General features: G+C 44.3%; 1 protein-coding gene across 1 annotated transcript in view; it reads left to right on the top strand.

The window, feature by feature from the left end:
• Positions 1-23,960, top strand: part of LOC138292902 (LIM homeobox transcription factor 1-beta-like) — a 485,502-nt gene that overhangs the window by 389,682 nt on the left and 71,860 nt on the right. Inside the window, exons 3-4 of the mRNA XM_069231774.1 lie at positions 5,265-5,497; positions 13,932-14,089. Of these exons, the coding sequence (XP_069087875.1) occupies positions 5,265-5,497; positions 13,932-14,089 (391 nt within the window). The remainder of the gene's footprint in view (positions 1-5,264; positions 5,498-13,931; positions 14,090-23,960) is intronic.

Raw genomic sequence — 23,960 nt, 5'->3', positions numbered from 1 at the left:
AGGCTGGATTTTCACACTCCCAGATGGGGTGCCTGCTGCTTCCTAGCAGCCAGCTATGACGTATGGTTAGGGCCCCTGCCTATAATAGTGCTGCAAATGCTTGTTGGTCAAAAAGTGAAGAGGGTAAGGCCTGCCTCATTAATTTTGGGGATCCGCCCCGGCCATTTTAAAATTAAGTTAGAGCAAAGGAGGCAGTATACTCATTCTTTGGGGTTCATAAATTAAAAAGAGGATCAAAACAGAGCAGCACATGCAGAAACAAGGCACTCATAGTAATGAAATTAACTACTTCCTTCTTCAAAACCGCATTCTTGATTTGTACAAGCTTCAAAACGCTTCAATATACTTCCCTATAATGTTTGAACGTTCGCATTAGTGGAAGCTTGCTGCTAAAGGGAAGCAGATCTCAAATGTCACAATGTTGAATTAAAGTCCTGATACAAATAACACATTTTCCTACTCCTATCACATGAGCTGGCCTTCTCAGTTTTGTTGGCTGTGGTGCTACCATGACCTGGTTGTCAGTTGCAAGAGCCAAAAGCTAAATAGCCATGTGTTTGATGTGTGGACATTTGTATTAGCGATTGTGTAAAGCCTAGGCAGGAGTCTAAGTACCTCCTTTTGGTATCCCAAATACCTCACCGCTCAGTGGGAGCTCTCAGGGTAACTGCCCTGTATCTTTTTCATTACGGTCTTTTTTACACTAAATGCTCACAACGTCAAAGACAATTTAACTATGGAAGATTAGTGTAAAACGAGGCACACACCCCCCCAATGATGAGAGTAACTTGCACTCCCAGCGACTAAAACGTGTTCATGAATTGTTTAAACACTGTTGTGCAAATATTGCGTGTTGCAAAGGGACGTGCCCTGCCAGACGCACGTAACAGTCATACTGCCTGAATACCATGTTCAGAGCAGAAGAGAAAAAAAGTTCAACACAATTTATCCAAATATCAGGAAGTAATCCAATGGTTTAATAACAGCACAAATTGCACAATGCGCTTGAGAATGTATCGGTAATTGTTTCTTCAAAAGCAGTTCCGATCCAGATCGTTCCTCGGGTATTGTGTTCACTGTTTTCACTAAGACGAGAGTAGCTGCGCCTTATTCACGGGGTGGCTGGTTTCTTTTCGTGCAACTTTTTTTGAGGCAGGTTTGATGATAATACGGTCCGGTCCGGAGGCTATCGAGCCAGTGCGAACATGGAGTAACAGTAAGCAAGCAAACTTTTTTGGTATATAATGTTTTTTCAATGCATGTTTGCAAGTGAGCAGTTTAGCACGTGAGGGGGGTGGGCACTCTGGCCTCACTGGTTAGTTTCATATTCCTACAAGGTGGTTCATGTCACAGCCACTTTTCGCCATGCATGATATCACTGGTTGGTGGCTAATACCTGGGATCCGCTCAGCGGTATGTAACCGACATGAGGAAGTAGTGGGTGCACACGGTGCAAGGGTGGGGCGGGTAAAATTTTGGAGTTGCTTGGCTGACATTGTGACTAATGTTAATTTGTCCCATGTTTTTCTTCCTTTGTGTTTTTCCTTTATTTCATGTTCTGTAGAGTAGCATTAGCTCTGAAGAAGGGACAATCAGTCCCAAAATGCATTCACTACCATCGATCATCATGGATCCTGTTATTTTATGTAATTTGGAATTTTGGACACTTAAGCATATGTTATGTTGTATTATAGATGAAACAATTACCAATAAAATCTCAAATGTATTGTGAAATTTGTGTTGTTATTAAACCATTGGTTTACTTCCTGATATTTGGATAAATTGTGTTGAACTTGAGATTTTTTTCTCTTCTGCTGCTCACATTAAGTCCTAACCATGCCAGTGGTTCGGTATTCAGGCGGTATAACAGGGGCGAATCCTCCGCTAAGACGGAGGAGCGTCCCACCACTGAATTGCGGAGAAAGGAAAAATAAAATGATAATAAAATGAAGTTATTCTCATTTTATTTTTCCTGGGAGTAAGGGGCGGGGCAAGTCTGGGTTAGAGGGAGGGGGCCAGAGGAGGGCTTTTGCTGCACAAAGTGCGCATGTCTCTTTGGCCAGCAGTGCTGGCCTGGTCAAACAGACATATGCACTTTGCATGTTCTCTACCGGCTGTACTGCACAGCAGAATGATGAACATGCCTAGGCTCCCACTCCCAGTCTGAGTGGCAAAGCAGGCCGCTCAGAGGAAATCACGACGCTGCTGTCATGCTGGTGACAGCAGCATTGTGATTGGTTGGGAGTCTATGTGAGCCAGGAAAAGGAAGAGAACGAGGACAGAGCAGAGGCAAACGCATCTCCCCTGAAGGTAAGCTTTTAAAAAAATATATATATTTCAACCCGCCCTCCCCTGTCCCACCCGCTACCCCTGTTTAGTGTCAGCCGCCACTGCAGTATACACCCCAAAACCATCTAACCCATGTCTGTTGATGGACTTTGTACAGCTGGGTGAAGAAGGACTGGTGAGAGGGCTATGTCTGGTTTTTCCAAATAGGTGAACAACCACTCTGAGTTCTGGGCACAAATCCTGCTAGTCAGTGAGGAATGGGCATCATGCAATAGACTGCAAACTCCTACAGACTTTGGTATCATTTGCAGCATAAGATCCTCCATCAGCTCCTCGCAAAGCTCTGCCAGCTTAGCATAGCTCACTTGAAACCCAGGACCCCTTGTGTTCCAAAATAACTACATGCAGTGAAATCCGCCTTGCTGGGTGGCATCAGACTGGCAGTCATCTTTCTTTGTCCATGAGCTTGCCTTGCTGTTTTCTAAAACAATTGCAATAGTCAATGATCAGTCTCATATCTGATCTCAGTCTTTGGTGACCTGAAACACCTTTGTGTCTGGGGACCTTTATTTAGTGAGGAATGTATATCCTCCCCCCCACACACTGAGACAAATGCAAGGGAGCTCTGTCTCTTATATTTGTTTTCTTTTTAACATTGAACCTCATCCCAAGCTAAAGCCTAACTTCAGAGCCCTCCACTCATTTTATGAGGTGTTTGACTCAGTAGTCAAGCCAAGAGGACGTATTGCCAATTACAACAGGAGACCATTCATGAAATCATGTTATATAAATTCACATCGAGAAGCATCATAACATAAAGATAATTTTGGATCTAGGGCAGTTTCATATGATGTCCATAATGAGCCTTATTAGAGCATTATCTGCTGGAAAGTTCTACAATTAAACAATTAAATTAATCAAACAGTATTAGAAAGTTAAGACTAGATTCAACATCAGATCTTACATGTAGGTATTTTCACTGATTTATTCATAACTTAAATAAAACACACAGATACTGAAACACTCACTTGTAGGAAACACACAAAAGCTAATGTGCATTACAAAAAAATGAAAGATTTTACAAAATGGATAACAAAAGAGCAGGATACTATTAACATCTAAACATATCAGTGTCATACAAGATGAAATATACAGTGATGATTCAGAAGTTTCTGAGTCAGTGGTAAAATCATTTGTTAGAGATATCACTGGTATGCTCCAGTTCATGAAGAGGTACCTATTTGCAGTTATTTAATTGTGCCTATTATTATAGAATTGAAGCTAGTCTAGTTCTTGGGATATCTGTTAGGTAATCCAGCTTTTATGGTCCCTTCTGTTTTATCTGGTTTGGTGATGAGGTGAGCATTAGTGCTCATTTGTGGAATTTGATATTGATGCTTGTTCTAGATAGGGTTCTATTTATCCAAATTTACCAGTGAAATAGCAGAGTGATAATGGTCTGCTGTCTCCAATACATTCATGTAGGGAAATACCAGGTGTTCACCTTCCTATAGAATCCTATGTGGGTTTTGATGCCCAGTATCTTAGCCGGAATTGAAATCCATAACTTAGCTGGTTTGACAGAAAAAGGTGTGCAACCCATGGGTTTCTTCTTATTTGGTGGTATGATCAGTTGGGTTTCTCTTCTGGAATGTAGCATCCATTTCTGAGAGTATTTCTTAAGCTTTATCTCTAGAAGGTCTGCCACCTCCATTTCAACTTGTATGTCATGCAAAGTAGTTTGAAAGTAGATATTCTAGAAACAGGGAACCAGCGGTGGACCATCAAGATAGGAGAGATGTGGTTTTGCAGATTCACATATAGCTGTTGTCTAGGACCTGTGTTCTGTATTCTTTGGCAGTATCTCATAGCAGAAACTGTCATTCCTCTTTATTTTCCATTGGCATAGTCCAGTCATGATATGAAAAGGAAATTACTTTCTTTGATCTTCTATTGGAGTCTCAGATACAGAAAGATCCAAGCTAATGTCCAGTGGTATGAATTGTTACTTGGGAACTATTACTTGGTTAATCTGAGTGTTCATAGTGAAAGATACGTCCATGACATTTCCAGGGTGTGTTACTTGTATTGAAACTGCTGGTTCAGTTCCGAGTTCTTTGGGCAGGTTGTCAATGGATCATAGTTTTTTCAGTCCCTACATTTTAATATCTGTTTTTGATGCACCGAATTTAAGGTGGTTAGCTAACATTCAGTGATCAACTGCTGTGAGGCACCTAGTTGTGAAATGTAAAGGTTATTAGATTTTTCAGGTGTAATGATTATTTAGATGTTATTAGCTTACGTGTAACATATGAGTTTAAAAGATTTGGTGAGTTCCTGGGCTGGGCTGATGCACACACTAAGGATGAATAGTATGATCATTGGCCTTAAGGTACTCATGTCTTGAGTCTGTCTAGTTTCGAAATGTGAGGAAGGAACAGAGATAATGCTTGCTCTGTGCATCAGGTAGGAGCGGATGCAATAGAAGATGTTGCAGTCAATTTCAATTACTTTTAGCTTTTTAACTAGTGTTTCATGATGCACAGTGTTGGCAGCTGCTGGAAGGCAGCCCTGTTTCTATCCGCTGTTGTTCTCAATTGATTCCAGAAGACGATTGATGATGATTCAGTACCTCTCCCTTGGCAAAAGCCTGTTTTGATGGTCACACGTTATCATGTTTGTTTCCAGGATTGAGATCTGGGAGAAGACTGATCTCTTTAAGTACGGGCCTATACAAAGAGATATTTTATTGTTTGTGAAATTAAAGATAGTTCACTGAAAGATGTGTCTTGACTTTTATGGCCTTCTGTTGCACGTAGGGAGTCCATACTAATGTGGTAATGTGTACTGGCTCCAAACTGAGCCATGCAGAAAGAAAAGTTAGGAGGCTTGAAACATGCAATATTGCCTACTTTTAGCATTAAAAAAAGCTGGACTGACGGATGGATTCTTGTGTGTTGCTTACTTCCTGCTAGACTTTTTGCAACAAAGTGCAGCAGCTGTCTGAAGGTGATCAACCCATCTGAGTTCATCATGCGAGTCCTGGACAATGTCTACCATGTGAACTGTTTCTACTGCTGCGAGTGCGAGCGCCGATTACAGCGGGGAGACGAGTTTGTGCTGAAGGAAGGCCAGCTCCTCTGTCGGAGTGACTATGAAAAAGAAAAGGAGATGCTGTCGGCCATCAGCCCCACCCCCACAGAATCAGGTAAGAATGTCCACCCTTGGCTTAGTGCCCCACCTTTTCATGTCACGTGAGAAATCCTAATTAGTTCCGCTGATGTCTCATCATGTTGTCACAATGGCTTACATTGGAAAAGTGTAACATTTCTGAACCTCATTTCACACTCTGACGTGAGTGGAAAATTTGTCAAGCTATAAAGAGGGTGATTCAATAAGAAAACAGCAACTTAGACACATAAGCTTGGACCTACAACTTTCAAAAATTGACGCTTTTCAATGGCACTGTCAACAATACAAGAACCTCTTATTGGAAATCTATGATACAATATATTTCATGTATCACACCTAACTCTAAACTGGTAGATTTTCGAATAACTTTCATGGTTTCTCGTTCTTCTCCTACAGAGCACTTTCAAATAGGTTTACACGAGGTAGTTCCAGGGTCAATTTTCAGGGTCACCATTATATAAATGAGTTCCGTTTAGATTGCTTGCATTTATATGAATCATTTGTACTAACATTAAATTCTATTGCATACCTGACCTTCCTGACCATACATCCGACACCCCAGACATACACCCGCATGAAATATGGCGAGGTTCTGTGTATTTTTCACATCCAAAATTCACACTTATCACAGCCTTTTTTCAATATTAATTGCAGGTGGGCAAACTGGGTGTAAAAATCATTGGGAAAATTTGTAAGTACTCAAAAAGTTGTGACTTTTGGTGGTGTCTGCGAGCTCCTCAATTCCCTGTCACCTCCTTTTGGGGAACAGCTGTTTTAGTCCCCTGGCACCACACTAATATCTGCTGAAAGCCTCCTTTCTGGCAGAGTTTCCAGAATTGTAAGCTTCACCTACCCACGTCGATATCCATACATTCTGATTTTATGACTGCTATTTTCCTCGGTAGAGGCCGCTTCACTTGCATTGAAGATGTACTGGTAAACAAATGGTTTTGTGATTTGGGCCTGAGTTTTTGTTATGCACTGTAATGTATATCAGAGTCACAACAACAAAGGAGAAAGGTGTTTGAAAGCAGAAAGATACAAGTAAATAAAAAGTTAGGAGTAAAAATCAAAAGAAGAACCTGGAGAATGGGTGAAAGACAGGCAGAAAGAGAAGCCCATAATAAATGGTAGAAAAAGGAAGAACACATATTGTAAAAGAAATAAGATAAAGCAGAAAAATATGTTATTAAGCAATGAGGAAAGACAACTGAGGAAGGAACCACAACGTTATCACAGTCACGTACAAGATGGGTTGGAGAACCAGTGATGAGCAGAGCTCAGTCAGCAGTGATCTCAGTCCCCACCCTTTGCAAATTCTAAATTGATAGTGCAGCCCCCACCACATACATAGACACCCATTTCTGGCTGCATGTCCCATACCAACTGCCAGACATATTGTGACCATAATACTGAGTGCCAAAATATAATCAAGGTAAGTGAAGATTTAAACATTATAGCCCGTTATTGAGCGCAATAACAGTTATTAAAGGCCTCGCATCTGAGTTTTGTGCTCGAGCCACAGGCTCAGTGGTTTACCATTAGCACCTGCTGTGAGGGGGGGCCCATGCAGCCCCTGGGGGCTCCCTCAGCAAAGTACTCTGACTGGATTCCTGACTGGGTCCGGGGGCCCTATGTGTACTTTGCAGGGGCGGGGGGCACCCTCAACTTTTGTTATGCCACTGCACAGGCCATGGACATCATTTAGGGGTCGCCAGGGTCCGCAGCTGCGACCCCTGACACTGTCTTTGTGACCCCTGCCCCAGTGGTGGCAAAATCAGTGCCACGAACATTAATGGCAGCTTATCCTTATGGCCATTTGTTGGGGCTCCACTTTCCTTGTTTTCTGTCAATTGTTTATACAATAGTGAATAATATTTTATTATTCGCTGTTAGTGTAAAAAAGAATGCATGACAGTTAGTTGGAATATGACCTGCCCAGGCCGCCGAGGTAAGTAAAAGTGCATTAAAATGTATTCTGTGTGCATGCTTGCGGCGAGATTGTGTTTATGTGAGAGCAAGTGCGTGTACGTGTGAATGTGGGTGCATGTGTAAGGAAAGGTTAAATGGCGTGTGATGTCACTTCCCCTAACTCTGGCATTTTGGTGAACTGGCGTTCATGGCACAGGCCCGGTCCTATAGAGAGGGTGAGGGTCATTACCTCCCGTCCCTCCCTCGCCTTCCTTTTAACCAATGAGGCCTCCTGCCTCCCTCCTAGACCCTCCCTTCCCCTTTCAAAACCCCCCCCCACCCTTATCCCCTCCTGTTCTTTTGTCTAGCCCACGCTAGACGGTTTTCTTTCCCTTTCTTACCTGCACGGCGGGGCCTGGAGGTCGTCGATGGAGGCACTCCTCGGGACGCGGTGCTCCGCGAGGAGTGCTACGGCTGGGTCACGTCTTGAGCGAACGGCATGGCTGCTCGAGAGGCGTGTACTGGGGGCCGGCTGACGGGGTCAGCCGGCCCTCTGTGGCTGGGGCGTTAGTTTCCGGGTTTCCGCGCCGCGGAGCCGCGAGGACCGAGGAACTTCAATTTTTGGATGCTGGTCAGGTAGGACGGGCGTTCTGCCCGTGGTTTTTTGGATTTTTACAAGGATTGTGATTTTAGGGTTTGGTGGAGCCCTGTTAGGGAGGACCAGGGTCCTATATGTAGGGTAGTGTTTTGGAATGAAAGGCAGTGTTATTTTGGTTACCATGCCTAAAGCTCCAGCAAAGAGACGTGGTTGTCTCTTCTTCCTCCTCGGAGGTGGGAGGGGAGGGTAGCATTGCTCTTCCTGAGAACCCACAGGTACCTGGCAGGGGTACTCCCCTCATGTCTAGTGAGGAAGTGCAGGATATGGGTGAAATGGCTGTCACCAGGGCACTGCAAGCTGGCGTGGCCAGGACTGATCAGTCTAAGCGTGCGCACTCATCGGTAGCGGCAAGGAAATCCTCATCGGAGAGTGAGGATGAGGCCCCATCAACGTCATCTGGAGGGAAATAGGTTTCCAGAAGAGGTAATGTGGGAAGTGATGACACATGTTCGGGACAGTTTAGGTTTCCCTGTGTTTCAACCTACAACCTCGGAGTCTCATTTATTTCCTCAAATATCAGACGCCTTTTATGTTTGCCATGCCTTTCCAGGGACCTGTGAAGGATATGGTGTTTCGTGAGTGGAAGGATGTGGAGAAGGCTCAGGTTCCACGATTCCTTCAGAAACTTTACTTACTGGAGGGTGAGGGGGTTTTTCCTCCTTCAATACGCCTGGACTCTATTCTGGCTACTCTAATTGGCAAAACGTCAGTCAATCCGGAGGATTGTGTGCCTACGTATGCCACAGACCGTAAAGTGGATTCAGGTCTTAAGAGGGCTTTTGCGGCGGAGAATCTGGCGCTGAAGGCAGGGATTTATTCTGCTTATGCGTCACAATCATTGGTTCAAGGCGTTGATAAACTGGCGGTGGCTGTACAGGAAGGGGCGGAGTGTTCGGAGCTCCTGGCTGGTATGGAACAGCTGGCCAGATTATTGGCGGATGTGTCTTCAGATATAGTCCGTACTTCGGCTCTGGCATCTGGGTCTTTGTTGGGGCTCGTAGGTCCCTCTGGTTGCGTTCATGGAAGGCTGATCCAGGGGAAACGGCGGCCTTGTTGAGACTGCCGTTTGAGGGTTGTAACTGGTTTGGAGAACTATTAACATCCATACTTTCCAAGGCGTTTAAGGAGCGGAAGCATGCCTTACCTTTTAAAGGGGTTTCTTCTTCGGGTAAAGGGTGGAAGAAGCATTCCAGATCTTCTCCTACTAGGGTTGCTAAATCCTTTTTGTTTAGGAGACGGCGTTTTCATCCGCGTTTTTCACCTAAGAAGTCTACTCCTGAGACCCGGGGTGGTTTCAAGAAGGGGTCCTGGCATTCGCTGTGGGCCTGGCAGAGGGCCGGTTGGGGGATGACTGTGTCACTTTCTTTCAGCTTGGGAGGACAGTGTAACCGATCATTGGGTACTAGACATGGTGACCAATGGTTATGTCATAGATTTTGTGGCGGTTCCTCCAGATTCCGGGGTGCATCCCACACCTCTGCCTTCAGAGGGGTCTTGGAGTGGAGCATTATTGGACGGAGTGCAGGACTTACTGGTCATGGGGGCCATTTCCCATGTTCCGCTAGACGACCGAGGTCAGGGCACTTATGCGGTCTTGTTTCTTGTGCGGAAAGTTTCAGGGGGATTTTCAACCGGTGCTCAATCTGAAGGAGGTGAATACCTGGATCAGGACAGTGCATTTCCGCATGCTGTCCATTCGGACTATTTTTACATTGGTCAGGCAAGGGGATTTTCTGGTGTCACTGGATCTGCCGTATGCTTACCCACACGTACCGGGGGCATGGTCCTCTCAAAAGTTCCTGAGGTTTGCTGTGGGGCAGGATCATTTCCAGTTTTGCGTTCTGCCTTTCGGTCTGAAATCTTCTCCCCGAATTTTCACGAATATGCTGGCTCCTCTAGTGGCTTTGCTTCATTCAGAAGGGGTGTTTCTGCACCCTTATCTAGTCGACATTTTGATTCATGCCCATTCACGAGACCTTTTGCAGAGGCAGGTGGCCCAAGTTCTGGGGGTTCTGCAATAACACGGGTTTTTGATCAATTGGGTGTAATCAGACTTTGTGCCGTCCCAGGATCTGGTTTTTCTAGGGGCTCGGTTTCAGCCTATTCTAGGGTTGGTGACTGTGTCCGAAAAAAGGTTGGATGCTCTCCAGGCTTTGGTAAAGAAGGTATGGTTACTGTCTGCTCCCCGAGCTCTTCTATGGTTGCGACTGCACATTTGGCGTCAGTGATATTTTGGGTTCTTGGGCACGTTTCCATCCCCTGTGCTTGATGACGTGGTTCTTGAGTAGGTGGGATCCAGGGTCCGGTTCTCTGAAGGACGGGGTTCCAGGGTCCGGATTGATTCACGGAGAGTTGCAATGGTGGTTGGATGCAGACCACCTGAGGGTAGGGGTGTCTTTGTCACCTCTGAGACCCGTGGTGGTGACGACGGATGCCAGCCTCTCCGGTTGGGGGGCATGGATGGGGTCAGCTCAGCTTCGGGGGTTTTGGTCCCCTCGGGAGGCGAGTCGGTCATCTAATTGGCGAGAATTGCGGGCTATATTCCTGGCTCTGGTCCATTTCCAGGATTCCCTGAAGGGGTTGGCGGTTCTGGTTCGCACAGACGACTTAGTGGCCGAGGCTTATGTCATTCGGCGAGAGTGGTAAATGTTCGGGCGGATCTACTGAGCAGAGTGATGCCTTCCTCTCAACTTTTCTCTCTCCGGAGGTCTCTGTTTCGGCATCTGGTTCGGCTTTGGGGTCTTCCAGTGCTGGATGTGTTTGCGTCAGTAGAGAATGCGATAGTGGAGTGCTTCTGCTCCCGGTTTCGGTGTCCCCAAGCATGGGAGGTGGACGGGATGTCATGTCCTTGGCCGCAGGGCCTTTTATATGCGTTCCCTCCGTTTCAACTATTCAGGGCGTTTCTGTTAGGTGCCAGTGGCTTTGAGTTCTACCTTGCTGGCTTCATGGAGACGTTCAACTTTGCTTTCTTATGGTAGACAGTGGAAGGTGTTTTCGTCTTGGTGCTTAAGTCGTGAGTTGGATCCTTCCTGCGCTTCTCTCTTTGAGGTGATGCAGTTCCTGCAGGACGGTGCTCGTTTAGGGTTGTCAGTGGCTTCTCTTCGGGTACAGTGGGCGGCTATTCAGGCATTTAGGGACCATGGCGTAATCTTCAAGTTGAAGGGCGATTGATGCCTGGATTTTTTCAGGGGCTTATTAATTTATTTCCTCGCCCGGTACGTTCTTTTCCCTCATGGGATCTGTCCTTGGTTTTGGATGTGTTGACGGGGGCCCCTTTTGGACCCATTGGGGGACTGTGATTTGCGACGTCTATCTTTGAAGGCGTTCTTTTTGGTCGCCATTACTTCGGCTCGTCGGTTGGGGGAATTGGGGGCATTGGCATGTTCCTTTCCTTTTTTGTAAGATTTTTCCCGATAGGGTGGTTCTGGTTCCGGTGCCTTCCTTTATTCCAAAAGTCAATTCTTCGTTCCATTCCAGGCAGGCGGTCATCCTTCCTTCATTTTGTCCGGATCCCTCATCAGGGGAGGAGGTCCGTTTGCATTTGTTGGATGTACGTAGGGTTTTGTTGGAGTATCTGCGGGTGGTGGCTCCTTTTCGTACAGGGGATTCACTGTTTGTTACTTTTGGTTCGGCGCGCTAAGGTGAGAAACCTTCCACGGCTTCCTTGAGTCGGTGGGTTCGATCTTTGATTCTGTTGGCCTATTCCTTGAAAGAGGTGGTTCCTCCTCTAGGGATTCAGGGGAGGTCTTCCAGAGGCATGGCGGCGACGGTGACAGAGCTTCAGGGGACTTCAGTGGTGGAGATTTGCAGGGCCGCCACTTGGGCTTCTCCTTCGGCGTTTGTGCGTCATTGTAGTCTGTCGGACTTGGGTGGGTTGGAGTCGGTGTTTGGTCACCGGGTCTTATCCTCTATGAGATAATGTTTGAGATGTTCTTGGTGCAGGATATTAACTAAGGGTCTTGCAACTCGATGTCCGTCTCCTGTGTGTTTTTCTTGCTATGTCTCATTGGTTAAAAGGAAGGCGAGGGAGGGACGGGAGGTAATGCTTCCATTTTCTTACGATAATGGCATTACTCCTAGTCCTACTCCCTCGCCTTCCTTTTCCATTCCCTCCCACCCTCCCGGTACGGACTGTCCGAGTTGCGGCTTGGGCTTGATTTTTGTACAGGAGGGGATAAGGGTGGGGGGGGTTTTTGAAAGGGGAAGGGAGGGTCTAGGGGGGAGGCAGGAGGCCTCATTGGTTAAAAGGAAGGCGAGGGAGTAGGACTAGGAGTAATGCCATTATCGTAAGAAAATGGAAGCATTAAAAACCATTATGGCTCGAGACAGAAGTGCCGTTAACTATTAGAACATTCCACCCAGTGTGGGCGGATCATTCTTAACTGTGAGCTTCTCCCTCTCAAGCTCATCTTGCGTTTTCTTCAGTCTGTTTGCTTTCCCTCTGCTCGACGTGCCTTTAGCCTTGATTTATTTCCATCCACGTGGCCCTCCATGTTGCTTTCCCCACCGGCTCGCCCATGTTGCTCCCACCCGCCCTCCTTTTGCACCCACACCCAATTCTATGTGATTCCAACCTTGTGTTGTTTTCCTCATCTGCCCTATTTCGCTCTCCAAGGTTATTGCGTCATTTTGACTGTGACTTTTTTCCTCTTGTGTAAGCATGCTCTACAGCGTTGCGAAACCATTAGGGCCCAAAACAAAGACCTATTGTTTTCCCAGTGCTTGCACTAGTTCGCCTTCAAAAGAGATTAAGCCTTTTCTTGTCCCCAATACTCCGGAGAAGTGAAATTAAAAAAAATAAGATTGTGCTCCTTTCAGCGAAAACAGTTGCCAACTTCCCTCATCAGTTCGAATCCCATCTAAGCAGAGTTGTCCTTCATTCTTTGTGGGCCTTTCATGGAATACCAACAAATGAGTAATTGTATTATTTCTTGTCTGCACTGCTCACATTCGACAGAAATGCGATATGAAGCTTTATATGAAAACAAGCAATTACTGTAACTATTTTTAGAGTTTGTGCCCAAACTAGGTTGTTTCCTGGTCGTTGGGAGACTCTCGTGTGTGGCATAATAAAGGAACTGCAGTGTGATAGGCTATAAAGTAGGGTGGTAGAGAGCAGGGCAAGAAGAGGGAATGCTGCACACCTAACCAAAAGAACAACAAAGGTGGAGGCAAAAGCATGAGTACAACTAGTACTTGAACCTGTAGAACAGCGGTACAGCCACTTTAGCGGAAAGATTCCTGACAAATGAGGGCAAATGAAAGCCAACAGTCCTGGGGAAAGTGTGTCACACGCAACAGCAAATTTCCAGAAGACCAGTATCTACACATGAAAAGGGCTAAAAGAGTTAGGACAGAGTCATTCACATGTTAAGATCTGCCCCAGATTTATATTCAAAGAACAGGCCTGTCAGGAAACTTACTGAGTTCCAAGCAGGCCAGCCCAACTCTAATCACTGGTGACAGGTAGAGGAAAAGAAAGCCAGGGTGAGCCAGATCAACAAGGATGGCCAGCATGGGTTGAGGAGGGACAGATCCATAACCGGCATTCAGGATACGCTCTGTCTCTGACTGTTTAGTTAACTTCTGTGTAGATTTGTAGTATGTACATTTGTTTTATGTAGCAATGCTTAACAAATATGGCAAGTCCTTGGTGCAGAAAAAAAAATCTTTTTTCTGGTATTCAAAGTTGACGTTTAACAAATTGTAACATTAAACAACAAATCAGTTCAGATTTTAAATTTTCTATGACAATACGATATATCGGTTCTATCTTCATTGTAGTAAAAAGAATGAACAGGCCCTCTATATTTTACTTGGTTGAATTTATCCTGCGTCACAAACATTGTGGTAACCACGTCATATCCTTTCTCTGTTACAGTTAAAAGTGAAGATGAGGATGGCAGCCACTCACAAGGTAAAGGGGGCGATGACAGTAAAGACCATAAGCGATCAAAGAGGCCGCGGACCATCCTGACCACGCAGCAGCGGCGGGCCTTCAAAGCGTCATTCGAGGTGTCCTCCAAGCCCTGCCGAAAGGTACAGCATCTAATGACAGCAAAGTTCTGAACTGTGACGGTCATGTATTGTGGGGTCCATAGGCCCCTAGCCTGTACATTAAATACTCCAGCTCTGAAACATATAGGAACCTAACCATAAAAGTAATTTTGACCCAAAAGTATGTTTACAGCGAACATGGGAGCTACTGCGCATACACCTGCCAGTTATTCACAAAAGGATCCTTGGTGGGAATATATGCATTTACTACTGCAGATTTCCCTGTTAAGAGTGTGGAGAAATCAGCACCAGGAAATCCCACTCAAGGAGTGGGAAGTGAGCAATCCAAGTATGTATGCTTCGGCATTCCCAATCTGCATTTTAACCCCTTTTCTCCCTGTAAATGATCAGAGATTTACTTCAGCCGGTGGCATGAGTAACTCCCTTGTAAGGAACGGATCACATCCATATTTGTTGGGGGTCTATGCGACGAACTTTGTAGATTGGGAAAAAGTTTGGCCCAGTAGAGGGAAAAAAAAGAAAAAAAAAAATTTGCAAAGGTGTGGGGGCACAATTATGTGGAGCAGGAATAAGAGCACACAGCCATTGTCACAAGACATTTCCAAAAGTATACCAGGAAACCTGGGCTTGGCACAACTTTCCAGATGGACCACTGCAAATGTAAGTGAGTTCCAATAAAAATATACAAGAACTTTCAGGTGAAGATCAAAAACTCCACCAGTACTCTTACTTTTTCTATTGCTGAATCAGTGGTGTCACTTCTCCAAAAGCTTTGTGAATAGCACAACGCACATCACAGGCACTGAAACCTAAAGGTACCACAGGAAATTACTTCACACGACCATTGAACCCCTGTAATGGCCATTCTATGCCTTTTAAAATATTTAGCCCCAAATAATGCTGCAAGGTATGTTGCCTGTTGACCCCTGTAACATATATGCCCCCACGAGTTAGTACAGTAAGAACTCTGAAACATGTACATATCATTATAATGGTATAATCTCTCCAAAACTATGGGGAAGAAAGTGACAACAGAACTGTGATCCCACAGACATCACAGGGAATGACTTTGCACGCAGATGAGCCTTTACACACATTTCTGAGTTGTTTTTACTGAAAACACGAGGATTTTAAATACATACATACAAGGATACAGCGAGTTAAAAAGTAGCGAATGATAATTAGTAATATCAGTTTATCAAATAGCAAAATCCTAAATCATCCTCACTTTTATAAATTAGATATTCAGTTTGAATACATCATAGACAAGAGAATCAGACAGCATTATAGAGGACGTTATTGTCACCACAATATGCCATTCATGGGTTATTTGTGATCATACATTTACCAAACCTTTAATATTATTTCCTTTAAGTGTTAGCCTCTTCTCAACTTGCTCTTAGGGGGTCTATATGCTTCCTTTTGTGCCAAGCACCATTGGATTACAAAAGCTCTGAGTACATCAAGTATCACACTTTGTGCTTAGTTAAATCATTTTTGGCTCCATCCATGAAATGAACAGTGTCTTAATGGTCAATGCCATGGCTGCATGACAAATGCTCCTATTGTGTGTATTTCAAAAATGATAATGTTCACTGTGCACAAAATGTGTTTTTTAGTGGCTGCGCATGGAAATCTATGAGAGCACAAAAAAAAGATACCTGGTGCATTGGAGTGTGTGCAATTCAAGTCTCGTCTTGCGCAACACAAAATGGCCTAGGTGGGGTCATTAAAAAGCACTTTTTTAACTTCTAGTTATTTTTGAACAATGTTAGGCATATGTTTTCCTGCTCTGATGTTGGTCCAGAAATGTATAGATTATGAGGGAAGGACAGCAGAAGGAAAGAATAGCTTCAGTCTTTGTAAACTAACTATCTTTTTTGAGGGTTTTGTACCTGTGTGTGTGTACCTCATCTACATTGCCTATTCTTGAATTCCTCTTATGAAAATATGCAAATGGGATGATCACACACGAGACATTATCTGCGATTTTCTTAGTAGTTGCATTTTTAGCACAGCTGTTTCTTTATACTGTTGTGTTAGAACAGTGCAATCTTGGACCACTACCGTACTAAAACCACAATAAGATACCTAAAATGAAAAACAAACTCAAAATTAAATTAAACTTTACAGTGCAGCGGTTTTTGCTTCTTTCCTTTCAAACTGAGGCAACTCAAGATTCTCATTAACAGTGCAAAAACGATTATTCATTAACAAAAAGTATGGGTAGAGTGACCACCTGCCATAAAGGTGAATTCTGGGCAGGGACTGTAAAATTCCAGGACTGATACATTTGCTAGATTTTCTAAAACATGACCCACAATTTGGTGTTCTGGACCCCCCTGCCCCAAATGACTTAGTCAATATGCCAGCCAGAGACAGAAATGAGTTGGACTGCAACCACCCCACAACTCACTGAGTAGTATTTGAGTAAGATATGTTTCAGTTAATGATCAATCCTATAAGAAATCACAGAGATAAATATTGGGACTCAAAACCCTCTTTCATCAAAGAAAAGCGCATTCAAGGTCCTAGGAGACAATGAATCCATTTGAAAGATTTGTTGTTAAAAGCAAAATCCTATCCTAGTGCAAGCAATAAGAATTGTTGCTGCAATAAAGACAAAGAGAATAGTAAAAGTGTCAACCGCCAGAAATATTCTATCATATGGGCTATGTATTATAGGGCAATCTTACCCTAATTTCTTTACTAACTAAACTTATCTTAGCACCAAATGAAGACCTAATTTGAGGTTCAGACGGTTCACACCCACATATCTGTTTGAACAATGTCATTATTTTCATGGTAATAGCAAAGTGTGCTATACTCGATTGTGTTCACAGCCAAGCAAGTGGCATCTGTCTGCCTTATGATATCTTTTAGAAATGACTGGTGATGCAATTCAGCCGGGCCTGCCTCAAGATAAACAAGTAGCAGAAAATGGCCAGGTGCCCATTTACTTATTTTCATTTTGTGAGACTGTGATCTTTGAACAATAACAACAAACAAGAAACATAGGTATCAGCTTACCATGAAACTTTGTAACAATCATTTGAAAGAGAATAGCATGCTTAGATTAAATTCTGTGAATATATTCGCCCAGCCTTGATCATCACTTGCAAGGAAAAAGTTACATTAAATAAACATACATTGCATATCAATCATTAACATTCACCTTCAAATGATTAAAATGTGTAAGCTAAAATGAGAATACCTTGGAGAGCAAAAACAAATAACAATCAAAACCTATAAAAGCTGTCAAAATTCAAGGCAAAAGGGACAATTTTATGTATACATCTATGTAAGGCAAGCAGTAATAACAGTAAGTAAATACACTGCAGACACAAGTACAAGTCAAAGTAGATTTATGTTCTTTGGTTTGTACAATACACAGCAGTATTGAGGGTTGCATTTAACAGGACGTGTTTACAGATTGATAACCAGCAAATATTTGCAAAATTTGATATCTCACATATGGGGCAGTTACCATATAAATCTGCTCCCTTACCCTGAATGACAGTAGCAGCAGCAGTGCTCTGTTGATAAACGTGGATTTCTAGCCAATATGTAGTAAAAGTCCAGAGAGGGAGAGAAATGTAGCGTAATTAGTTACATCACATATGAGGGAGATAGTGTTTATGTGTCAGTGTACCAAAGCCCTTTTGAGCAAGCATACAACACAATATGTTCACTAAGAATGATGAACGAACAATTACACTTTCAAACCTATAAACATGAATGAGAACTAGGTAAGGATCACAGACACCAATTGATGTGCCAAACATGCATCACCATATGCTCTGGGCAGTGAAGCACTAGCCTTTGTATAGTGTACCTCCACCAAAAGTATAGTTCACCACCATATACAGAACAATGCACTGCCACTCACATAACAGTGCACCACTACCCACAGCACATTCAACTATAACCAGAAGCAGACTCTACCATCACCCATAGAACCATGCACCGCCACTGGTGGCAAAGTGCATCATCACTGTATGAGCAATGCACCCTTGCAAATGGCATATTGCACCAACACTCACAACACAGTACTCTATCACAACAAAGCATTGGGCATTAGGTTAAATTTACAGACAGTCCATGTAATTAGCAGACAGATGGACACTCTACCTTAGTAAGACATTCATGGAAGCTACACAGGCTGCCAGAATATAGGGCCAGATGTATTAAGCAGTTTTGCCGATTCTGTGTCTATGGGAAAATGTGTTCGTACATATGGCCCATAGTTCTGTAAGCCAGTGTAATAAGTAATATTTTAGCACAATGCAGTCTCTGGATGTCTTTCACTTTTTCTTTAATGATTTCAATTTTTTTAACGTATTCTGGCCTTAAAACACTGACAAGGTCTAAACTAAAGTATTCCTTCTTATCCGATGCAGCTGAGAGGCTGCTGAACAGAATACAGGAGCCCTTTAAAAGGAAGGGAAGTGGTCTATACGGCATGCGTAGCACAAGGCAAACAACTCCTATAATGATGTGGTAGCATATTACCTTACCACTGACAGGATCCTAGGCCATTGATTCACCACAGCACTAATTTGTCCATTCATCCATGTGCCTACCAAGATCCATTAATCAAGCTGTCCATCCATCCATCTATCCATTCAACCACTCAGATTATCCACTCACCCATTCACCTACCTATCACCATCCACACCTTTTCCGTCCCTCTATACCCCCATTCAACCACCAACAACGTTTTCGCTCATCCCCACTCTCTGTCCATCCACCCATCCACGCCTGCTTTATTATCCCAACATTGTGCAACCATTCACCATCTACATCTTCATGCACCCCACACTCTCCACCCATTCATCTACACACTCTTAGTTAATCCCAAACATTCACACCATCTACCATCTACACCTTCTTCATTCATCCTCACACTATTCAGTCCATCCATCTACATCCTCTTCACTCATCCAACACTCTCCATCATACATGTATCTTCCCAAACAAGGCAGACATACATTCACCCATCTTCACCCACCCACGTAGCGTTTGTCCACACTAAAATCTTTCAGGAACACAGACCGTTTGAGATTTGAAGGGCATTGAGCATTTTCAAATGTTATAGAGATACGCAATGAATAGTGGGGCATCTCACTGCAAAAATATGAGTGCTTTGCGACTAGTTAGACATAAATGAGATCTGCTTTTTAAAAAACAATTATCAAGTCATGTTAGTCAAAGCTAGACGTCAGAAGCCGAACCTAAGTCTACATAAAACAGGATGCCTTATATAAAATGAATAAAATTGGGTGGTGCTAGTGCACAGACATAAAACAGGCTCAAGTGAAAATGGGTTGCTTCTCTGGCAATGTGAAGCATAGTTGCTGTCTGCGTGCATATCTTCAGAAGGAAAATGTATGTTCACCTCTCTGAAGGCCATCTTCCATGCCTTACTCTAGTTTCTTAAGTGGTGGCTGGGTCAGGGAGAGCAACAGGCAGTGTTCTCTCCTCCTTCCCATTCCCTTTCTTCAGTTATCTGTACATGCAAGAGCCCTGGCAAGAGTTACCCCTCTTTAAAGTGCTTTTACAGTGTTTAAGTGGCGGCCCTTCACATTTTTAATAGGTGCTACACTGAGGATGGGTTTGCACGTGCCTGGTGAACATGCACATTCAACATCTTTTCACAGAGGACATATTTTTACCGAAATGTCTCTTACATACTTGGGGAAATTCAAAACCAGTTTTAGATGTTATTAACAGATACTAATGCAGCAGAATAGAAATTGTAAACATGCTTATTAATCAGTGGATTCGAAGCTAGGGAACATAAGATTTAGACTTCTGTATATTTTGGTGTTTCCTACATACCACTGGACAATGCATTCACAGTAGAAGTGCAAAGCACCAGTCAAAGAAGGCTCTAGGCTTTGAGCAGTACTTCACTTTTCATAATCTTGGGAATTAAAAGACGCTTTTTGGGAGAAAATGGCTATTAGGTATCAGCCAAGATTTCCCAATGTTAGTGAAGTGTAAAAATGGATATTCAGTTTTTCCTTTACTATAGGCCTCTCTATGTCCCCAGCTAGTTAAATAGTTTGGAACTTGAATATCTAGTTTCAGAGGCTGTTGATTGCCTGCTGTCTACTGGTTTGCTTCGACAAGATCTGTTTTTATTTATAAAGTCATCTACCACGAGCAATGATAATGGGGCCCCTCTCTGACATTGACCAATGACCCCTATTGTCGCAGGTATATACATCATCTTTTTATTCTGTTTTTGTGCCCATTGTAATGTTTTGAGAGTTTTAATTCTTGCTTGGTGTGAAGCTAGCACGGTTTCATTTACATCCTGTTGTTACTGGTAAGTGTAGGAAAGTACCATCTTTCTTGGCATGTTACCCCCATTTTTACCTGTATGTCAGTATGTTTTCGTCTGTCTCACTGGGATCCTGCTGGTCAGGACCCCAGTGTTCAAAGTTTGTGGCCTAATGTGTGTGTTGTCAGTAGTGCTTAACTGTGTCACTGAGGCTCTGCTTACCAGAACCTCAATGCTTATGCTCTCTCTGCTTTTAAATTTGTCACTATAGGCTAGTGATGTCATTTACCAATTTCAATTGGCAAACTGGACCCCCTTATAAGTTCCTAGTATGTGGTACCTAGGTACCAAGGGCATTGGGGTTCCAGGAGATCCTTATGGGCGGCAGCGTTTCTTTTGCCACCCATAAGGAGCTCAGACAAACCCTTTAACAGGACTGCCACTGCAGCGTGCGTGAAATAGTACACACACTATTTCACAGCCATTTTCACTGCATTTACTTAACTTATAAGTCACCTATATGTCTAACCCTCATTTACTGAAGGCTAGGTGCAAAGTTACTAAGTGTGAGGGCACCCTTGCACTAGCAAAGGTGCCCCCAATCAGTACAGGGCCAATTCCCGGACTTTGTGAATGCGGGGACGCCATTACACACGTGCACTACATATAGGTTAATACCTATATGTAGCTCCACGATGATAACCCCAAATAGGACCATGTAAGGTGTCTAATATCATGGAATTGTCCCCTCATTCCAAATCTGGTATTGGGGATCCAATTCCATGCATCCTGGGGGCTCCACCATGGACCCCCAGTAATGCCAAACCAGCTCTCTGAGGCTTGCACTGGAGCTACAGCTACTGCCCCTCACAGACAGGGTTCTGTCCTCCTGGGGTCTGAGCAGCTCAGTCCCAAGAAGGCAGAACAAAGCATTATCTTTGGGAGGAGGGTGTTACACCCTCTCCCTTTGGAAATAGGTGTTACATGCTTGGGAGGGGTAGCCTCCCCCAGCCTCTGGAAATGCTTTGAAGGGCACAGATGGTGCTCTTCTTGCATAAGCCAGTCTACACCGGTTCAGGGACCCCCAGTCCCTGCTCTGGCGTGAAACTGGACAAACAAAAGGGGAGTGACCACTCCCCTGTCCATCACCACCCCAGGGGTGGTGCCCAGTGCTCCTCCAGTATGTTCCAGACTTCAGCCATCTTGTTTTCCAAGGTGTGGGGACACTCTGAAGGCCTCTGCGTGGTCAGTGCCAGCAGGTGACGTCAGAGACCCCTCCTGAGAGGGGTATTGGCTACCTTATTGGTATGGATACCTCCTGATAGGTCCATACCTGATAAGGTAGCCAATCCCCCTCTCAGGGCTATTTAGGGTCTCTCCTGTGGGTTTCTCTTCAAATTCTTCTTGAATGTTTCCATCAGGAATCCTCTGCAACTACTTCATCCTCTGACCTCGGATCGACCGCAGACTGCTCCAGGAACCGCTGTAACTGCAACAAAGTGTTCAGAAGGGCTACTTCGACTCTGCAACTTCAGCTCCAGCCAGCAACTGCAACAGTTTCCACAGCGTGCACGCTCTGGGGACTCCCTGTCTTCACCCTGCACCAGAAGGACCCAAGAAATCTCCTGTGGAGTGACAGAGTTACTTCCCTCCTCCAGCAGGCACCTTCTAAGACAACGACCGGTTCTCTTGGACTCCTCTCCTGGCAACGAGCATGCTCCTTGAAACACAGGTGGTGGACCCCTTCAACACAGACTGTCCTAAGGTTCTGCTGTCCAAATTTGGAGGGGGTAAGAGCTTGCCTTCTCCGTTTGCGACACTACCCCTGTGAAAGCGTCATCTTCTCCTCCTGAGGACTCTGTGCACTATTTGCAAGAATCCTTTGTGTGCAGCCTGGCCCAGGTCCCCAGCACCCTATCCTGCAACGCTCAACTCACTGAGTTGTTCTCCAGCGGTGTGGGACCTTCTTTTGTAGTGCTGAAACAACCACAATTTGCACCTTCTTTGTCCCCATGTCCTGGGACCTCCGTGGGTGCTGCCTGGTCATCTGTGGGTTCTCCCCAGTGTTGGGAGCCCCCTCTGCCTCCTCAGTCTGAGTTGAGGCCCCCAAGTCCCTCCTGGGTCTAGGCAGCGCCACTTTGACGCAATCTGCAACACTGCTCGAACCAAGGCCTGTTGGACGAATCCAGCACCCAAACTCACCTACATCCAACATCTCCATGTGGGACATGCATTGCATCATGCAGGAACCCACAGCCATCTTCCTTGGTGCTCTTCTGCAGTCTTCTTCCAGCCGGAGACTCCTCTTTTGCACCATTTTCTAGGTTGGCAGGGGCTCCTGTCCTTCCTGGAATCTTCTGTGACTTCTGGACTTGGTCTCCTCTCTTTACATGTCTTCAGGTCCAGGAATCCACCATTTGTTGCTTGCAGTCTTGCTTGGTTCTTGCAGTAACTCTAATTACGACTTGTAGTGTGTCCTAAGGAAACTTGCAGTACTTTACTCCAATTTTCCTGGGCTCTGGGTGGGGTATTTTACTCACCTTTGTGGTATTCTTACTCTCCCAGCGATTCTCTACACCCTACACTTGTCTAGGGGAGAATTTGTGATTCACATTCCACTTTCTTAGTATGTGGTTTGTGTTGCCTCTAGACCTATCTTCTCCTATTGCATTCTATGGTATTTTTTATTGTTTTCACTATCCTAAGTCTAATTAATTACCTTATTTTGTTGTCTAGTGTATATATTGTGTATAATACTTACCTCCAGAAGGAGAATTGCTTCTAAGATATTTTTGGCCTTGTGTCACTAAACTTAACTACCTTTATTTTTGGTAACACTGAGTAATGTCTTTACTTGTGAATAAGTACTGTGTAACTACAGTGGTATTGCAGGAGCTTTACATGTTTCCTAGTTCAGCCTAAGCTGCTCTGCTACAGCTACCTCTATCAGACTAAGCTGCTAGAACACTACTACATTTCACTAATGAGGGATAACTGGGCCTGGTATAAGGTGTAAGTACCCAAGGTTCCCGCTACAAACCAGGCCAGCTTCCTACAGTAAGTAACTGTTTTCTTTTAAAATGAATGTACTGTAGAGTCAAATGCTCTGCATCAGTTAGCAAATTACCTTCACTATAAAAGTGAGGCGTTGCAGACTTACCTATGTCCTGTAAAAATATTCCATTCCCAAGCAACCTTAAGTAGCGCTTGACTTAGTGGGGCATGTTGTGTTGAAAAAACATGTCTCCTTTTTCCTGCACAACAAAGCGGTATGCATTAAACAGACCTGTCTTAGTAATCACCACTACATTGATAGTGTTTATGAGGGAGAGAAAAGCCCAGATTCACAAATGTTTCACGCAACAGAGCGGAACAATCAAATTTGCTGCACTACATTATGCAAGTTGGAATGCGCAGTGCAGAGCCATATATACTAAGATTGGCCTGCTGCTTTGGTCATGCCCTGCATGTGTGCTTTAACAAGGCTGTCTTGTGTGAAGAACAGCCATACACCATGGTTCAGAGGTCAATCTGTGAAGTCATAGGCATTGTACTGGAAGCACATACTTACACCACAAATTCTGGTACCTAGACTAACTCAAA

The sequence above is a fragment of the Pleurodeles waltl genome, chromosome 4_2, assembly GCF_031143425.1.
Source record: "Pleurodeles waltl isolate 20211129_DDA chromosome 4_2, aPleWal1.hap1.20221129, whole genome shotgun sequence".
Lineage (NCBI taxonomy): Eukaryota > Metazoa > Chordata > Amphibia > Caudata > Salamandridae > Pleurodeles > Pleurodeles waltl.
The sequence above is the reverse complement of the archived record's forward strand: the minus strand, read 5'-3'. Positions and strand labels throughout refer to the sequence as shown.